Genomic DNA, 17,611 nt, shown 5'->3' on the forward strand with positions numbered 1-17,611 from the left:
GGGTGTTGGGAAAGTATACTTTTCTACTACGACCCTAGAATCCATAAGCCTGACCTGATGGTATAATAGGATTTTGCAAAAATGGTTGTGTAGCCTTGTTATAGAGCCAAGTATAGATCTTGTTTAGTTGGAGTCTCACATTTTATTTGGTTGATGACTTGAAATTAAAATTTTTAAAAATAGCAATATTTGTAATCATAAAGGTACTTCAAATGGATAGGAAAGTATATCACAATTATTGATCCTACCATAGTACTATAAAACTGTCCTAAAAAACATTAACTTCTTTGTGTAGCTACTTGGGTATCTGTCTCAACCATTATTTTGACTCTATATTTTTCTTTAAAAATATAATGGGAGCCAGGGGTGCCTGGGTGGCTCAGTCGGTTAAGCGTCCGACTTTGGCTCAGGTCATGATCTCATGGTTCATGGGTTCAAGCCCTGCACCGGGCTCTGTGCTGACAGCTCAGAGCCTGGAGCCTGCTTCGGATTCTGTGTCTCCCTCCCTCGCTGCCCTTCCCCCACTCCTACCCTGTGTTTCTCTCTGTCAAAAATAAATACTAAAAAAAATTTTTTTTTAGTATATAGTGGGAGAGAATCCTAAGATTGATGGTTTTTTTCCCCCCAAGAACTTGGATTACATACCAAGAAGTAGCATAGATTAATGTGCAGAGTCTGGAAGGCCCAGAGCCTATACTTACACATGCTGAAGATAAGTAACATGAAATCCAGGGTAGACACAACCTATTCATATTCCTTTTAGCGTGTATTTCTCAAGTATGAAGCATACTTTCCAGTAAAAACTTTATGAGTGATTTTTAAGCCTTATTTCTCCTCCTCCCTTTACTGTATTAGTTTGCTAGGGCTGCCATAACAATACCACAGACTGGGTGGCTTAAACAGCACAAATTAATTTTCTCACAGTTCTGGAAGCAGAAGTCCAAGATCAAGATGTCAGCAGGTTTGGTTACTTCTGAGACCTTTCTCCTTCGCTTGAAGATGGCTGCCTTCTTGCTGTGCCCTCACATGGCCTTTCCTCTGCCTGCGCATCTCTGGTGTCTGTTTCGTGTCCACATTTTCTAGCCTCATAAGTCAGATTATTTTAGGGCCCATTTATATATGACCTCATTTAACCTTATGATCTCTTTAAAGACCCTGTCTCCAAATACAATCACATTTTGAGGTCCTGGAGATTAAGACTTCAACATAACTTTTTGGAGGGGTACACTTCAGCCCATAACACCTCACCCTTCTCTCTAGCCTCCATTGAGAATCTCTGCTGTTGTTGCTTTTTTCCCCCATACTTCTCAGAAGAAGAGAAAAGGAATATTTGGTATGGGAGAAGAAAATTGTGACCCAAAAGGCCCTGTTGGACCCTGTTTAATTGGAGGAAATTAGATGGCAGTGTGGAGGGTAGAAATAGAAGCACAGAGAAGGTAATGCTAAAAGTCACATGTAGATGTTTATTTCTCATTATTCTTTGAAATTGTCTCTATTTTAATATAAATTAATGCCTAAATCCTGAATTCAGAAAAAATTCAGTGTGTTCTGTTTGTGCTTGCTCATCTTAACATATGGGCCCTTCTTATGCTCTGAGAATGGTATGTTTTCTGCTAACAACTTTGTAGTTAACAGATACAACTCTAGAACACATTCGACTTACTTTGTTTTTGTAGGGTTTTTGGGGGGGTTTTTTTTGGTAGGCTCCACGCCCAAAGTCACCCTCAAACTTACGACCCTGAGATCAAGAGTTGCATGCTCTACTGACTGAGCCATCCAGGCAGGCATTCCCCATTTAGTTTTAGACATTTATCTAGACTGAGTATAAATGATAAATGACATTTAAAAGTTTAAATCAGGATATGATTCTCCTGACAGGAACATTTCCTATTAGCATCTTGTGTTGCTGTGTATTTATATGCTCTTCCTATAGAATGGCAAACACCAGCAGATCTCAGGCAGACTTCAAGATGTCCGACTCCGAAAACAAACTCAAAAGACTGAGCTGGAAGTTCTAGATAAACAGTGTGACCTGGAAATTATGGAAATCAAGCAACTCCAACAAGAACTTCAGGTTAGTCCTTTGCTGCTGAATTGTCCATAAATACGAGCAGTCATTAATAATTCTTCCTGATAGAATAGTTTTCGCTTTAAGGGTGATGAACCTTTCTGAGTCTCTGATAGACTTCATTTCTAGAAGGATATAAGTATATACCATCTTGTATATTATATCAAGAAGCTCACATGCCCCCGAAAACTCTACTAGACCTCTGGTTAAATTCTACTTAATATTTGTACATAAATGGATGTTTATCACCTTGAGTTTTAAGTCTTTAATAAATGTGTAGATATACCTACACGTTAAACTAAGATTGTTGGTACTCTTTTAGGAAATTTTGACCTAACATTTTTCTTTTCAGAGTTGTGGTGAGAGTGTTAAATGTGTGTGTCCCTCAGGGACCTGGTAATCGCTTCTTTACTTGTGCAGTGGGGTCTAGGTCAGTTATTATGGGGACTCTGGAAGCATTCTGAATCTTTAGAGTCCTCTTACCAAAATTACTGTTTCTGTATGGACTAGCAGTTAATTAACAGAGTCTTCTTCCTGTGTCACAGCAGGTACAGACAGGCCACATAACATTTCCTGTCTAATTTAAACCCGCTTCCCTAGTTATTCCTGAGTTATCAGTTTCTCTTTGATATTCTTTCTGGGGTGCCATGACCTGCTTACACATACCATTCAGTGCAGATACCAAAGGCACCTCTTAGCTTGTGCCTGCTGTCATCCATCAGTATGCTGAAAACTGTAAGACTTTCAGACACACCCCATTCCTCACCCCCTTTTCTTCCCAGCCAGTCGTTCATAAATGGGAATTCATGTTTAAATACTTGTATTTTAAGTCACACATAATTCCATTCTAGTTTATTCATGAAGTATAAACAGTATTTTACAGCTATGTATTATTCCTATACTAAGTTTTAAGAGTGACTAAGTCATGTTTTTAAGTTTCCAAAAAATTTTCAGACAACGTGACAGAGTTTTAACCAGGCACTACTTTTTCTTTTTATAAGGATTATCAAAATAGACTTATCTATTTGGTACCGGAGAAGCAATTATTAAATGAAAGAATTAAGAACATGCAGCTTGGTAACACACCTGGTAAGTCTCTAAGGTTTGTTTTTCCTCTTCCATTCTTCTCTGCGTGAAGGTGCCAGTCATAGTCTTGTGAAAATAGCATTATTCTGTTATAAATAACATTTTTTGTACAGTTAAAATTTTCAAAATTATGTGGAAAAAAAAATATCACAGATGTTAGAGCATTTTTACCAATAAAAAGTAAATAAAAATGAAATAAGTAATCATTGTGGTATGCCTTCCTATCTTGATAACATTTTATTTATATGTTTCAAGTAAATATCAAATAAAATGTTAGACTATAATTAAATAAGATCTGGGTTTGGCTCCAACCCAAGACTGTATGTGCATTCCGGCAAAATCCTACCCTCATTGTAAAGAACTATTCAGGAGGAGATTTTGCCGTGGGAGCAAAGCTGTGTGATTCTGGGTGATAGTCTACAGCGATGATGGCCTTAACAGATTCGTAGAAAGAATTCATAGAAAGGATTTTACCAACTTGGCCCTCTGACATTTTTGGAACAAAATATTCCAAGATAATTTGTGGGAAAGTAACATTTTTCTTGATCCAAGTCTCAACCAGAATATTGAAGAAAAGACCTCTATGTCAGATAGCATGCCAATAACAACATAGCAGAAGAAAGGTTTATTAAAGAAAAGTAAATCTGCAAGTACCGTGTTAGAACTAACTGAAGTATTCTAAATGTCTCCCTTTGAGTATCTGTCAGCCTTTCCATTCCAGGATTATTACACTTTTGACTCTTTAAGAAGTCCAATAAATAGCATCCCTCATCTTTGCCCAAGTGCCTCACTTTGCCCAAGTGAGGCAAAAGAGCAAGACATATGAGAGACCAGAATACCACCTCATTTTTGGTACAGCTGATATTGGACAGCCTGGCTTATTTGTGAGTGGGACAGATACACCTGTAAAACCAAGTAGAACAAGCTTCCTGTGGGCAGTTCAGTCTCAAGAATACAAGGGTGCGGGCATCTGGATGGCTCAGTCGGTTAAGCGTTTGACTCTTGGTTTTGGCTCAGCTCATGATCTCACAGTTCATGAGTTCGAGCCACAGAGCCTGCTTCAGATCCTCTGTCCCCCTCTGTCTTCCCCCTGCCAAAAGTAAATAAACATTAAAAAAAGAAAAAGAACACAAAGGACTGGAAGGGTCTAGGCTGTGTATGCCCAAGTCCTTATCTTGAGCTCAGCCGTGACTGAAGGGGTGGAAAGAAGCTGAGAATGTTGTCTTAGTGAAGGGCACTTTGCATGGAAGAAACACCAGGAATAGAGAATTTTACTGTTGTGAACTCTTCCTACTATGTCCCCCACCTTCCACTGAAATAGTCTCTCCACGTCTCTTCTCAGACTGTCTTCTTACACGTAAGTATTTTCTTGGCTGCTCAGAATATATCAATCCCCACCTCGCCCCTCCACAGGCATTCCAGGGGCAAGGTGAGCCAGCCCTCCTGATCTGTACAGTCACAGAAAGGATAGCATCAACTCTCATTGTTTTAGTATTTGGATTGTGAATGGAATGTGGAATATATCTTATTGGGGACCTGGTAGAGCTACTCTTTCTCTGTAGAATGTGATCCAGTTCAGCTGTTATTATAGTTATCCAGTTCAGGGGTGCCTGAGTGGCTCAGTCGGTTAAGTGTCCGACATTGGCTCAGGTCATGATCTCACGGTTCGTGAGTTCAAGCCCCGCATCGGGCTCTGTGCTGACAGCTCAGAGCCTGGAGCCCACTTCAGATTCTGTGTCTCCTTCTGTGTGCCCTTCCCCTGCTCACACTCTGTCTCTCACATTGTCTCAAAAATAAATAAACATTAAAAAAAAAATTTTTTTTATAGTTATCCAGTTAAAATAGGAAGCTTTTGTTTGGAATTTGCAAAGTACCCTGTATCCCTTAGATTCCTCTCTCCATCTCTGTTGCCATTTAAGATTACCAACCATAGGCCCAGCACCATGCTAGGCAATTTTCATGCATTATTTCTCTTAATCTTTGCAACAGCCCTGTGAAGTAGTTATTGTTATTCCCTTTGTGCAGCTTAGCAAAACTGAGGCTCAGAAAGATTAAGTAGCCCAAGATGGTGGAGTAATGGTTCTCAAATTCTTGTCTGTCTAAGTCTAAAGCCCACTGTGCCACCACATTGTCTGTCTTGATTTTCAGTTGCCTAACAAGGTGTTCATAGATATGATATATTCGAATTCAGTATTAAAACATCTGTTACTATTGATGCTCGTTTTGAAGAGTACTAGGAATGTATACTAACTTATTTTTTCCACATTGCTTGTCTCCGAACTCAACTAGATTCTGAACTACTTGAGGATAGGACCCATGCCTTACTTATCCTTCTTTTTTACCTGCTATTGCACATAGTGCAGGGCCTTGTACATAGCAGATGTGTAATTTAATGATAAAATATTTGTTGAAATATCGGAAAAGCACTAGAGAATGATAAGAGAACTTAGCAAGGTGTCTGGATAAAAAGTGAGCCTATAAAAATCAGTAACTTTACACTGTATCAGAAGTATTTAATTAGAAAATGTTATGAACAAATCTCATTTACATTAGCATTCTCATTATTACGAATAAAGAAATGTACAGCTGTAAAATTTTACTGATATAAAAGATTCCTGGATAAGTATGTACGTGTTATATTCCTGAATGATCTAGCTCAGTGTTGTAAAGATGTCAGTTTTCTACTACTTTGTCCATACATTCAGTTCCATTGAGGTTTAATTGAAACCTGGCAAGATAATTCACAGATTAACCCAGAAGAGAAAATATGCAGGATTAGGCAAGACTTGAAAAAGAGTAACATTGATGCGGGGAAGACATTAGCTCTACCAGGTATCAAAACATAAGTTAGGAAAGCTCTAGTCCCTAAAGTAGTGTATTATTGATCAGAAAGAAGACATAGAATAATGGAACTGAATAGAGGGTCTAAAAACAGGTCTGTATGTATCTGACCGTTTAGGATACGATAAAGTTGACATTTAACACCAGCGGGGAAAGCACGGGCTGTCAGTAATCACCATCACTTCAGTTAGTGTTTTGGGGCACTTGCCTATCCGAAAGAGGGGGGTGGCTCTTTACCTCACTGTATGTACAGAAATAAATTCTAGGTAAAATAAGAGGGTAAATATAAAAAGTGACTCTAGAAAATATGTTACAAAAACAAAGGAAAACATTTGTGTGATCTTGGTGTCAGGAAAGTTTCTTCAAATAATACCTAGAGCTATGAAGCAAAATATTTACAGATTTGATGACATAAAAGTGAGCTTTTTCATGATGAAAGACATCATAAATAGTAAAACATTTGAAATACATATAGTACAACAAGAATTTGGAGCTTCTGCAAATCACAAATTAAGACAGCCCAATGGGAAGAAAAAAGGCAGTGGATGAGGTGAGGCAATTCAAGAGAGTGGCCAATAAGCCTATAAACAGGTGTTGATTTGATTTTAATTATTACCAAGAAAATACAAATTAAAATAACAGTGAGGTTTCATTTTTTTGCCAGTTAGAGAAAATGAAAAAAGATTGGGACTATCCATTATTGATGAGGGTATGCAGAAGCAGGTACTTGGGTGTCATTTTGTGTTGGTGCCCCTTTGTGCAAGTATAGTTTGGCAGTTTCTCTCAAATTTAAAGTGTTCAAGTCCTTTTACATGGCAATTCTTTCCCCTCTTAGCCATATAAAATACTTTCACGAGTGCTTTAAAATGCATGTGTATGGATAGTTATTGCAGCATTTTTATGTAGATAGTAGAAAATTAGAAACAACCTAATGCCAATCAAAAGGGAATAGTTATATAAATTGTGAAACAGCCATAATGTAGACTACCATGGAGAAATTTTATGTCTTTTTTTATCCAGTGTTACTGAGAAGTAATTGGCATACATCACTGCATAAGTTTAAGGTATACAGCATAAGGGTTTGGCTTAGATACATTGTGACAGTATAAGTCACTTACCAATAGCGACATAAGAAATTTTACCAAATGTAAACTACCTGATGTTTATATTTCAGATTTAGGGATTGGTTTGCTTCATAAAAAATCATTGGAAAAGGAAGAATTATGCCAAAGACTTAAAGAACAATTAGATGCTCTTGAAAAAGAAACTGCATCTAAGCTATCTGAAATGGATTCATTTAACAATCAATTAAAGGTATTTATTTTCTGTTATATTCATTTGTAGTTACTGCCTTCTTACCTTCCTCTTTTTGATTTAGTGGAATAAGTAACTAAAGCTATTATTGTTATATGTAGTGTATTTCCATAATTTATCTTATAATTTGAGCGATACCAGATTACAAGATTGCTTTTAATGTTCTCTGTAGATATTATAAATACTGTTATGTAGTGAAACCTATCATTTATCATAGTTTCCAGTTCTTGACTATTTTTATTGCTATCTATACATTTTTAAGGATAGTTGCCTTTATCAGTATTAGAAAACTGATCTCAGCCAACATGATCTTAGGCAAAATTCTAAGATGGTAGTTATGGAAAACTGAAACTAATTCTGGTGATAGAGGCTTTTATAACACACTAGATTTTTTTTTTTGTTTCTTTGTTGATTTAATTAACCTTTGTGAAGTAATGCAATAATCAGTGAAATCCAAAGCATAACCTGGCACTCTGAACTTTGCGTGAAAAGTAAGCTCACGATTCATTATTTGCCGTAGTGGCAGAGCAGATGCCCAGAGTACCTACTGTATGCTTACCATTCTTTGCAGTGTTAGCGATATAATGAAGCCATAGCTATGAAAGCTGTATTAAAAGGTAAAAACCTTCTAGGTTTTTAGAATGCTGATGGGCCAGCGTTCGAATTTGGTAGTAGTCTCAGCGATTTCTTTGCTAACTGAATGTAAAGTTTTCGGAGCCTAAAGTATTCCATAGTTTTTCAGGCAGCTATCCACCTCTTCATGTGACTTTTGCTGACTTATTCAGAGTAATAGTACACCAACTATAGAGTGAATATTATAAAGAAAAGAGACCACGCTGGCTTCAGTTAAGGAGGGGAAATTTTAGGCATATAATGTTGATAATACATTTTACACAAGCATATATTTTGTAGAAAATAATTTAAAGAAAACCAAGTAATTTGTCATTGATGGACAGACAAGCCAGCAAAGTTATCTTCCCTACATTATTTTTTTTTAATCTGTACATAGTTTAATTGGCTTTTTATCTGCCTTATCTTACAGTGTGGGAATATGGATGACTCTGTTCTGCAGTGCCTTTTGTCTCTGCTAAGCTGTCTCAACAACCTCTTCCTCTTACTTAAGGTTATTTTCTAATATCTAGCTCCTTTTCTTTGAGTTACTTTACTGTTTTCTTTTCTTAAAAACTGGACTATTCTTTGCATTTATCTGAGTATCTTTGTTTGAAATAACATACACAATGTAGACCTTTTTTCTTTCTGCTTGCTTGAATAGCCTTCTGCTGTCTAACTGCCTGTTTGAGTCTAATGCCAGAAATTCGTAGGGTTGCCCAGAGTAACCTGTCTCATGAGGAGCCCAAGACACTCAAAAATCCCTCAAAATTCCCTTAAAACGTCCCTGTGCATTGGGTTAACTGCTGGGATGATTACTGAGTCAATAAAAAAGAAAGCTAAGGGTAAATCATTTACCCATATCACTGGAAATCATTGTTTAAAATAAAAGTTATACTTTCTGAAATACAGAGCAAGGTTATGTCATGTATATACCAGGCTGCTTCCTAATGCTGCTGTAAAGAAAAATCTGAAAGAACCAGTAGTGCAGGGGTGGCCTTAGTTACGTCTGGTTACCAGGCCTCATGTTTAGAATGCTTGCCCTTCAGATAAAAATGTTTAAGTCATATACATAAATAGTTCACCTTGTCATTTGTAGCACATAGAGTATTTCAAATACTCCATGAATTCCTGTTTTAATATAATTTAAAGAAAGATGCTTTGCATTTAGCGCTTGCTGACCCTAGATTTTGAGTGTTCATTCTACTCCCTTCTATGGATGGCAGTAGGCAGTTGCATGTATATGTATATGTCTTCACACACAGTGAAGACAGGAACATGATAAGTAGAATTCATTTGTTATTTAAGCAAAGGTAGGGCAAGTTGGAAAGATAGTATCAGCTTTTTCTTTATAGCATAAATGGCCAGAATATCTGGTCTTAGAACTTCTACTATAGGTTGCATAGAAATTTCAACCTAAGTTTCTTCGTCTATAAAATGAGGTTTGATGATGATTTATGGACTGTACTCACACACATAAGCCTGATTATTTCAGTTAGCATTTGATTCTTCACAGGCCAGCAGATTATTCTTGTCTCTTTTTTTACTTTCTTCCTTCTGCTTCCTGCCTTCCAGCCTTTCACTGCTTATTGATACTTTCATCAGAGGCAATTTAGGAAATTAAAAGGGGATGAGAACTGTAGTCATCATTGCAAAGCAATGTGGAGCAGTTGGTTAACATATTGCTGAAAACTATCCATTGAATTGTCAGTGAGACCTTTGCAGACGTTATTACATTGCCAGTTTAGTTAAGTGAGCAGAAGCTGGCCTGCACAGATCAGGAATGAACGGGAGTTGAGGAAGGGCTGAGTATGAACAGCTCTGGGAGGAGAATGCAAAGAAAGCCTGAGGTCAAAGGAAAACCTTTTTTTTTTTTTTTTGGTTTCAGAAAGACTTGAAGGACAAAGGATACAAACTTTCCGTTATGCAAGGTGGATAAGTTCTGGGATCTGTTGTACAGCGTGGTGACTATAGTTAGCAATATCCTGTTGTACACTTGAGATTTGCTAAATAGGAGAGAAAATGGTAACTGTGTGAGATAGGGATGTTAATTAACTTGGTTATGGTGATCATTTCACAGTATATACTAATATTGAAACATCAAATTATATATCTTAAACATGTATAATCTTTGTCAGTTATATCTCAATAAAGCTTGGAGGTGGGGAATAATTGGGACCACGCTTGGAGATGGTATCAGCTTTCTGTGAGGTATATGGTTACATGGGGAAGAGATAGCTTCTGTTAGGACAGAGGAATGGAAATGGAGAAAACAGAGCTGGTTAGGTAACTCAGCATATCTGTCTTAATGATGATTGCCTGGCTCAAGCCAAATATCTCATTGCTGAATTCCCAGCACCTACGTGGAGCATATACATGAAATGTAGTGGGTGGCAAGAAATACTTGTGGAATGAATGAATGGTTTTGAATGTTCTCAGAAAATATGCAGCATTTAGGGTTAGTATATAGAGTTTATGGGGAAAAAAGGTAGAAAGAAATTTACCAAAAAACAGCAGAGAGCCATGTATCCCAGATGCCAGCAGCACTTGTGACTCCATGTATTTTTTCTGCTAAATAAAGGCTATTTTTTAAATGGAAAAAAAAAAAAAACAAAAACAAAACCTTGAAGGAGACTGAGGAGAGAAAGGGAGAAAGGTAGTGAGAGATTGAGTGAGAGATATGAGGTGGTAGTAACTGATAGAGTAGAGTCCTAGGGAACCAGATTGAGATAGAATCCAGAGCCTGGATTTAAGGATTAGATAAAAAGACTTTGAGTGTAGCATATGGAGAAAAGATGAGTGTGGATACAGCTAAATTTGCTGGTGGAGAGTAGGAAGCTGACAGCTTCAAGACTTAAAATCAGAAGCAAGTTGGACCATTACAAGGAATCTTCCTGGGTAGTTGAGGACATGGAATAATTCCAACTGGATAGAAGAAGATGGGTGCAGCTGCAGGAAGTTTTATTGATTTTTGAGATGGAAAGATGAGGGAAGTCTAATGAGGGAGATTTAATGAGGCAAGATTATTAGCTGGTAGTGAGAATGGATGGAAGATTAGGAAGTTGCAAGAGAGAGAAGTAGGCCTGGTGAGGAATAGACATCCTGGTGAGGGTAGGGGGTGCACACTTAGTGGAGGAAAACAGTAGATGTGCTGAGCAATGTTGAATGCCTGTTTGAAGTTGGAGGTCATGAATATAAATTGAAAACAGCATACCTGGGACACACGGGTGGCTCAGTTAAGCGTTGACTTTAGTTCAGGTCATGGTCTCATAGTTCATGGGTTCAAGCCCCATGTCGGGCTCTGTGCCGATAGCATGGAGCCTGGACCCTGCTTCAGATTCTGTGTTTCCCTCTCTCTGCCCCTTCCCCGCTCGTGTGCTGTCTCTCTCTCAAAAATAAACATCAAGGGGTGCCTGGGTGGCTCAGTCGGTTAAGCGTCCGACTTCGGCTCAGGTCGTGATCTCGTGGTCCGTGAGTTCGAGCCCTGTGTCGGGCTCTGTGCTGACAGAGCCTGAAGCCTGTTTCAGATTCTGTGTCTCCCTCTCTCTGACCCTCCCCCGTTCATGCTCTGTCTTTCTCTCTCTCAAAAATAAATGTTAAAAAAAATTTTTTTTAAGTAAATAAACATCAAAAAATAATAATAAATTTAAAAAGAAAAGAAAACAACATACCTAACTGTATGCTTGGGATGAGCACAAGGAAGGCTAATGAAGTAGGTTCATAGGTTCATACAGGTTTGAGGGGTTTTGTTTGTTTGTTTTAGAATTTTTTTTAACATTTATTTATTATTGAGAGACAGAGACAGAGCATGAGGATGAGAGGGGCAAAGAGCGAGGGAGACACAGAATCCAAAGCAGGCTCCAGGCTCTGAGCTGTCAGCACAGAGCCCCACGCAGGGCTCGAACCCATGAACTGTGAGATCATGACCTGAGCTGAAGTCAGAAGCTTAACCAACTGAGCCACCCAGGCGCGCCCCAGGTTTGAGGTTTTAATAGACGTGGCAACGAGGCAGGGGGACAAGGAGTTGCAGATCTTGACACACTAATTACAGTAAAGGTGAACTCTGAAATATGGGCTGGACAAGTAGGAGTATGAGGAGAGGAAGGGGTGCTGATGAAAAAGGAGAGAATGATGGGGTCAAGAATGGAGGTCTTAGGTTGGAAAACTTGAAATGGGTGCACCAGGTATAAGAAAAGCTTGAAGGATAAGAACTTCTGTTTGAAGAATGAGATATTTAGTCAGTAGTTCTGTTTCTAATGATGACAAGATTCAAGGTATAATAATGGAAATGGCGGATTAAATGGAGTAAAAGGGAGAGTTGAGGTTTTGATCGAGTCCATGTGGATTTCAAACCCTTGGAGTAGTGAAGATTAATGAATGAGGATCAGACCAGATTATCAAGAGATGACAATAAAGAGGAAGAAGAGGGGGTGTTGCAAGATGGTGTGAGCCTCAGAAAAGCGTTAGTTTGTAAGAGTGAAGAGAATGGTCTGGAAATGGCAGTGAAGAGCAAGGAAAATAACTTTAGTTCTCCCTTCACCCTAATGTAAATGGAATATGTGGTGATAAACTGAGAGGGAAATCGAGGAAAAGCATGTCTTAAGGGATCAGCCAAAAGGGCAAAGAGCTAAGGGAGTTTCCGTTCAGAGATGTGTGGATATTTGGGGAACTTCCTGACCACAAACAGGAAGTTCCTGGGCAGTGCAAGGGTTTGAGGAGAGAAAGGGTGGGGAATTGGGTCAGATCAAGAGATAAACAGCATTCTAGAGATGAGAATTTAGGTGGTAAAGGATGACAAGGAAGGCCAGGTGGGTTGACAGGTGAGATAGAATTGGTCTCTGGTGTTGGAGGAAGACAGGCAGTGAGTTTTAATCTGTGGTCTTTGAGACAGTGTTTGGAGTGATCACTGCTTTAGCCTACTTGTGGTGAAATGGAAGCATAAAATTGTAAGTTTGTTTTCTGGACCCTGTAATGTTCATGTACAAGATCAGTGGTAATTTTTACTCTTTTGCTCAAGTCACACTAGGACACATAGCACAGCCAGTGGATTCAAAGGTGAGATATTTGACAGGCCCTTATTCCATTAAGGAAATTCACACACTGTCCTGTCTTTAGCATTGAGTTGCAGTGAAAACAGTCGTGGCCGTGGAGTCTGAAGAAATGAGTCCTGGTCCTATCCATATCACTTGCTAGCTGTGTAACTGTCATTTAACCTCAAAATTTTGCTTTCTTCAGTTACAGCTGACAATATGTGTTCTGCCTTCTTTGCAGTCTTAGGACAATTAAATGAGATAGCATATATACAGAAGTGCTTTGTGAACTATTATGTGCTATACAAATCTTTTTATTGTTCTTATCAGGGTAGGGATTATCCTGAATCTCCACAGTACTTTTAGTGCATTGGAAGGTCACCACTGCTGACTTGGGATAATGATTGAGGAGATCCTATTCCTTGGAGAGAAAGTGTCAACACCAGAATTGTGGCTTATCGTAGACCTCTATTCTAAACCTTTCCGTTGGGACTTTTGTCATTCTGGCCTTGCTGACTAGTCCTCAGTTACTGTGGACAGTGCTTCTAAAATTGAATTTTACTGATGGCGCATCCGATTCAGGATGGAGGCAGGTGATCTCTCTTGTTGGTTAACAAGCTCTGAGAGAATCAGTACACTGGGTTGGTAAATGGTCATCACTTACGCTTGATGTTGCCTCTTATTCAGAATACTGCTTTTATGTTCTTGCCTCACAGTCACCCCCTTTAGAACAGACATGAAATACTGTTTGTTTCAATTCCCTTTAAATCATTTAATCTTAGAAATGTTTCCTAGCTAATAAAAGATATTTTAGTAATTTATCTGACAGTGAGTTTAAGTGAAAGTAAATATAGAATCTGGTATGTGCAGGAGTTTGAATGGCATAGTGGAGGTAGTTCAAAACTAGGCAAGTCCCTTCATCTTCTGAGCCTCAGAAGTGGTCACCACCTGGGTGGCCCAGTTGGTTGAACGTCCAACTTCATGATCTCGCGGTTTGCGAGTTCAAGCCCCTCATTGCTCTCTCTGCTGTCAACACAGAGCCTGCTTTGGATCCTCTGTCCCCTTCTCTCTCTGCCCCTCCTCTGCTTACTCTCTCTCAAAAATAAAAATAAACATTTTTTTTTTTAATTTAAAAATCTTTTAAAAATGGATGATCATTATATCTTTTGTGAGAACACTATCGAGATCAAATGTAGGTGTTATGTGTAAAAGCACATTAAAGTGCTACACAGATGTTCAGGGGGCTTAGGGGATGTTAAGTTTGAGGAGCTAATTTGCATTCTATGATTTTTTTCTTTTTTTTTTCTTTTTTAAGAATTTTTTTAATGTTTATTTTTGAGAGAAAGAGTGTGAGCAGGGGAGGGGCACAGAGGGAGGGAGACAGAATGCGAAGCAGGCTTCAGGCTCTGAGCTGTCAGCACAGAGCCTGACGCCGGTCTCGAACCCACAAACCATGAGATCATGACCTGAGCTGAAGTTGGACATTTAACTGACTGAGCCACCCAGGCGCCCCTATGATTTTTTTTTTTTTTCATGACTAGTAACATTTTGTCCTGATTATGTGACATTATTCAGCTGAGTTGTATTTTGTCAGTTGAATCTCTTTCATGTCTTGGCCTTTGGAAAGAACATCACATGCTTTCTTTAAGCAAAATCAGAATATAAGATTGCTTCCTGTCACTTAGGAGATATTCAGTATTGGTGGTTAAAGTTCAGTGAGTTACATCTTTCACTTCTATCAGGATGGTAGAAGAAAGAAGTACTCTGAGAAATGAAAACAATTGAAGTAGATGCTGGATTTAAACATTTTTGTGAGTGCTTTGTTGAGCCCTGTTGAGGTACACTTGGGTCCAAAACTAAGTAAACCAATCCTAACCAAGTGGTCAAATATAACATTACCAAAATGGTGCAAACCAACTTTTTGTCTCCTGATATGTTGCACTGAAAGAAACACAACATCATGTCTATACTGTTTTTGCCAAAAATATTTGATCTAGGTGTAAGGAAGTAATTAGACACGCCCAAATTGTCTCTAAAAATGTGACTCTCACAAAAGATGGAGGAAAGTTTCCAGATTTAAAGAGACCAAAGAGCCATGACCGAAGGGCACTTCATGAGCCATGACTGAAGGATCGTGACAGCGAAACGATCCCTTGATTGGATCATGGATCAGAAAACTATTATTGAGGACAGTATTTACACTAGTGGGGACATTTTTTAATATAAACTCTATTAAGTGACATTTTATGGCTGTGTTAAATTTCTTTAGTTTGGTACTGGCATTGGCATTGTAGTTATGTAGACTAATGATGAAGTATCTGAAGGCATCATTGTCTTCAACTTAATCAAATTTTCTGTAGGTTTGAAAGTTTTCAAAATAAAAAAGCAGAGAAAAATTTAGAATGGCAAAATGTCAAATGTTTGAAAAATGAAAAAGTAGATAAAGTATGTTTTCAAGTTATAAGGGTACTAAGTGGATTAACCAGGGGTAGATATCAACACTGGGTAATGGAGAGGGAGGGGGATAGTGTAAATGAGCAGATTAGTCATCTGGCATACCAGGTGTCAGTAGCCATTTTCTAATTCATAAATGAAGATCTATTAATATTAGCCAAGTTTTATGAAGGGCTTTCTCTGGGACTGATACCATTCTGTCTTATTTATATTAACTTATTAATCCTTACCTTAACCCCGTGATGTAGGTAGATATTATTCTCCACATTTCACATAGAAGTCAATTAAGGCTCAGACGTTGAGTCCTACAGCTTGTAAGTGTAAGAGCAGAATTTCAACCCAAATAGTTAGCATTTGACCTTAAATGGTTATATTGGAAGGAAAAAAGATGAAAATTTCTAAGCTAAGCATTCAACTTGAGAAGCTAGAAAAAGGCTAGCATAATAAAGCAAAAAAAGTAGAAGGAAAATCATGAGAGAAAAGACAGACATTTAATACAAAGAATCAAGAAAGCCAGTGTTTGAGTCTTTTAAAGATTAATAAAATGAAACCTCTGGCAAGACCGATTTTAAAAGAAAGTGGAAGTTTCTGTGTCTCCCTCTCTCTCTGCCCCTCCCCCGTTCATGCTCTGTCTCTCTCTGTCCCAAAAATAAATAAAAACGTTGGAAAAAAAAAAAATTAAAAAAAAGTGGAAGTAACGAAAATTATTCATTAGGAGTGAAAAGGAAATACAATTAAATATGCTGCAAACATAAAAAGAAAAGGATATTATGACAGATTTTTGCACATAAATATAAAAACATAGATGAAGTTACAACTTGCCAAAACTGACTCAAAATGTAAAGTATCTGGGTAGCTCTATCATCATAAAATATTTTATTTTATTTTTAAAACAATTTTTTTCAATGTTTTTATTTATTTTTGAGACAGAGAGAGACAGAGCATGAGCAGGGGAGGGGCAGAGAGAAAGGGAGACACAGAATCTGAAGCAGGCTCTAGGCTCTGAGCTGTCAGCACAGAGCCCAACACGGGGCTCGAACTCACACACCGCGAGATCGTGACCTGAGCCGAAGTCGGACGCTCAACCGACTGAGCCACCCAGGCGCCCCATCATAAAATATTTTAAGGGGCGCCTGGGTGGCGCAGTCGGTTAAGCGTCCGACTTCAGCCAGGTCACGATCTCGCGCTCCGTGAGTTCGAGCCCCGCGTCGGGCTCTGGGCTGATGGCTCAGAGCCTGGAGCCTGTTTCTGATACTGTGACTCCCTCTCTCTCTGCCCCTCCCCCGTTCATGCTCTGTCTCTCTCTGTCCCAAAAATAAATAAACGTTGAAAAAAAAAATTAAAAAAAAAAAATAAATAAAATAAAATAAAATATTTTAAATCTATAGTTTGAAATCTGCCCTAAAAGAGAATCCAGACCCAGAGTTTTTACTGAAGGAACAAGTAAATCTAGTCATATACATCGGTTCTGAAATACAGAAAATGTGGGAATACTCCCAACTTATATGAAGTTATCATAAACATATCAAAACCTGATAAGAACAGTATGAGAAAGCATAACTATGGGCCAGTTTAACATAGAGATAAAAGTTCTAAACAATATTAAAAAGATGAATGCAGAATTTATAAAAAAAAGGATAATCCATAGTGACCACAAAATTGGATTTACCTTAGTCATGCAAAGATGGTTTGACATACAAAAATGTGTAGTTTGCCATATAAACAGATTAAAGGGGGGAAAATGGTATATATCTCATTCGATGCAGAAAAGGCATTTGTAAAATTTAATATCCATTCATGATTAAAATATGAAAAACTTATTAGCAAATTAGGACTAGAACTTCCTTAACCTGAAAAAGAAGCTCTGTCATTCTATTAAGACTGCAGTAGTTCTGTCCATAGTTACTTCATTAGTTCTGAGTTAACTGATATATTTAACCAGGGCCTCCTGGAGGGGGTGACTTGATCCAGAGGAGTGAGTCTAGTGCTAGGAATTGCTAAGATCACTGCAGTCAAGCAGAGGAAGTTTCTGGCAAGACTTATGGTGCTCTTCAAATGTTATTAGTATGTATAGACTATTGTTTATACATTCTCATGCATCCAATAAATACTAATTAAATATCCACACTATCCCAGGCCCTCTTGGGTGGGGATGCTTTGATGAAAGACAGTCCTGTTGTCAAGAAACTGACTCCAGTGGAGGGGGCAA

At 38.2% G+C, this 17,611-nt stretch overlaps 1 protein-coding gene across 15 annotated transcripts in view; it reads left to right on the forward strand.

Annotated features, from left to right (window-relative positions):
• The window catches only part of ITSN2 (intersectin 2), a 151,144-nt gene that overhangs the window by 58,863 nt on the left and 74,670 nt on the right, over positions 1–17,611 (forward strand). For 14 of the 15 annotated variants that reach the window (XR_003967941.1, XM_030311539.2, XM_030311536.1 and 11 more), the window contains 3 exons: positions 1,934–2,074; positions 3,070–3,157; positions 7,170–7,309. Coding sequence is in view for 14 of the 15 variants with exons in the window: in XM_030311539.2 (XP_030167399.1) it covers positions 1,934–2,074; positions 3,070–3,157; positions 7,170–7,309 (369 nt within the window). In the remaining variant the exon portion in view is untranslated. Of the gene's footprint in view, positions 1–1,933; positions 2,075–3,069; positions 3,158–7,169; positions 7,310–8,351; positions 8,433–17,611 lie in introns of all 15 variants that reach the window. The other variant, XM_030311549.1, reaches the window with a different exon arrangement.

The sequence above is a fragment of the Lynx canadensis genome, chromosome A3 (genome assembly GCF_007474595.2).
Source record: "Lynx canadensis isolate LIC74 chromosome A3, mLynCan4.pri.v2, whole genome shotgun sequence".
Lineage (NCBI taxonomy): Eukaryota > Metazoa > Chordata > Mammalia > Carnivora > Felidae > Lynx > Lynx canadensis.